The 1508-nt window shown below is 52.3% G+C and overlaps 1 protein-coding gene across 1 annotated transcript in view; it reads right to left on the bottom strand.

Annotated features, from left to right (window-relative positions):
* The window catches only part of STAM2 (signal transducing adaptor molecule 2), a 20578-nt gene that overhangs the window by 13771 nt on the left and 5299 nt on the right, over positions 1-1508 (bottom strand). The window contains exon 2 of the mRNA XM_027902917.1: positions 102-186. Coding sequence (XP_027758718.1) covers positions 102-186 — 85 coding nt within the window. The remainder of the gene's footprint in view (positions 1-101; positions 187-1508) is intronic.

Raw genomic sequence — 1508 nt, 5'->3', positions numbered from 1 at the left:
AAGGCCACATATTTGTGGAATTTGAGCACTTGGAGGCTTTTCCCCCTGAAATACCCACCACGCCAACCCGGAATTCCCGGGAATTCTGAGGCCCAACTCACCCATTGGGAGTGCTCCCCACTTTGTCACATATATCCATGATGAGCCCCCAGTCCTCGCTGGTGTTGTATTCATTGGTAGCTTTCTCTGAAAGGAAAAAAATGAGATTTATGAGGTGCAAGCCCTTTGTTCAGATTCCAGCCAGCCATCCCAGCACATTCCCTAATGCTGGTATCTATCAATAATTCACATTTCCTGGAATCAGGGGATGGGAGGGACCTCAAAGCTCCTCTGCCACGGGCAGGGACACTCATTTTTAGAGATGAACTGCTAAGGCTTCCTGCTGTTTAGTTGTACTTCAGGTTTTCATTATTTTAATCCCACGTAAATGCTGCAGACCAGTGGCACGAGGGTTACATTTTCTTTGAAGTGCAGCAACATTTTAGGGTGTGAACAAAAACTCATCGGTGCTGTGGAAAATAAATAAGTGGCTGAGCTTTGAAACGCTTTAATATTCAACTTATTTTTAAAAAAATCAAGTTAAATTCGAACCAGTTCAGCCCCTGGAGGTTGGAGATTCCCTGGATAGACCAACCCCCAGCGCTGGACAGTCATGGAAGGTTATCATGGAGTGTTTGGTGCACAAAGCTTGGGGTTTCCTAGGAAGTTTTGCCAGGGAAAAAAATGGCTTTTTGAAAGCACATCCCCATCCCCAGGGGGGTAAATCCTCCAGGAATCCAGCTCCTGGAATTCCAGCAGCCACCAGCTGTGCCCAGGAAGCCAAGGACAAAGAGCACCAAGGCCTGGAAAACAGCCTGGGCACACTGCCTGGGGTCACCACTCTGGAATTCCTGGGATTTTTGAGAGATGCCTCTTTTTTCCAGGAGCAAGGAGGGAGCAGCAAACAGGGAACAGGGAGAAAGGGTGGCAGGACAGCAAGAGAACTGTGTGGGCTCTGGATCCTTCCAAGGGCAGCTTCCCTGCCCTCCTGGCACTTCTCAGGAAGGCACAGGTGGCACTTTCATCCTCCACAGAACTCTGGGAAGCGCTTCCCGAGGATGTACTGAAGTCTTCCTGGACCCTGAGTGGAAACCAAGCCCGGCTCTGCCTGCCAGGGGTGGAACACTCCCAACTCTGCCCGTGCCTGCAGGAAGGTTTGATGATTACAGGCTTCACCAGGAAGTGAATCATGGAATCCCCTGAGGCTGGATGAGACTTCCAAGGTCAATCCCAATCCCACCTTGTCCCCAGCCCAGAGCACTGAGTGCCACGGCCAGGCCTGCCTTGGACACCTCCAGGGCTGGGCACTCCAAACCTCCCTGGGCAGCCCCTGCCAGTGCCTGACCACCCTTTCCAGGAGAAATTCCTGCTGATGTCCCACCTGCCCCTCCCCTGGCACAGCCTGAGGCCGTTCCCTCTCCTCCTGTCCCTGTTCCCTGGGAGCAGAGCCCAATTCCCACCTGGATCCA

The sequence above is a fragment of the Empidonax traillii genome, unplaced genomic scaffold, assembly GCF_003031625.1.
Source record: "Empidonax traillii isolate 1590-97213 ecotype Southwest subspecies unplaced genomic scaffold, ASM303162v1 scaffold920:size239203, whole genome shotgun sequence".
NCBI classification, from domain to species: Eukaryota; Metazoa; Chordata; class Aves; order Passeriformes; family Tyrannidae; genus Empidonax; species Empidonax traillii.
This window is presented reverse-complemented; position numbering and strand designations above follow the sequence as displayed.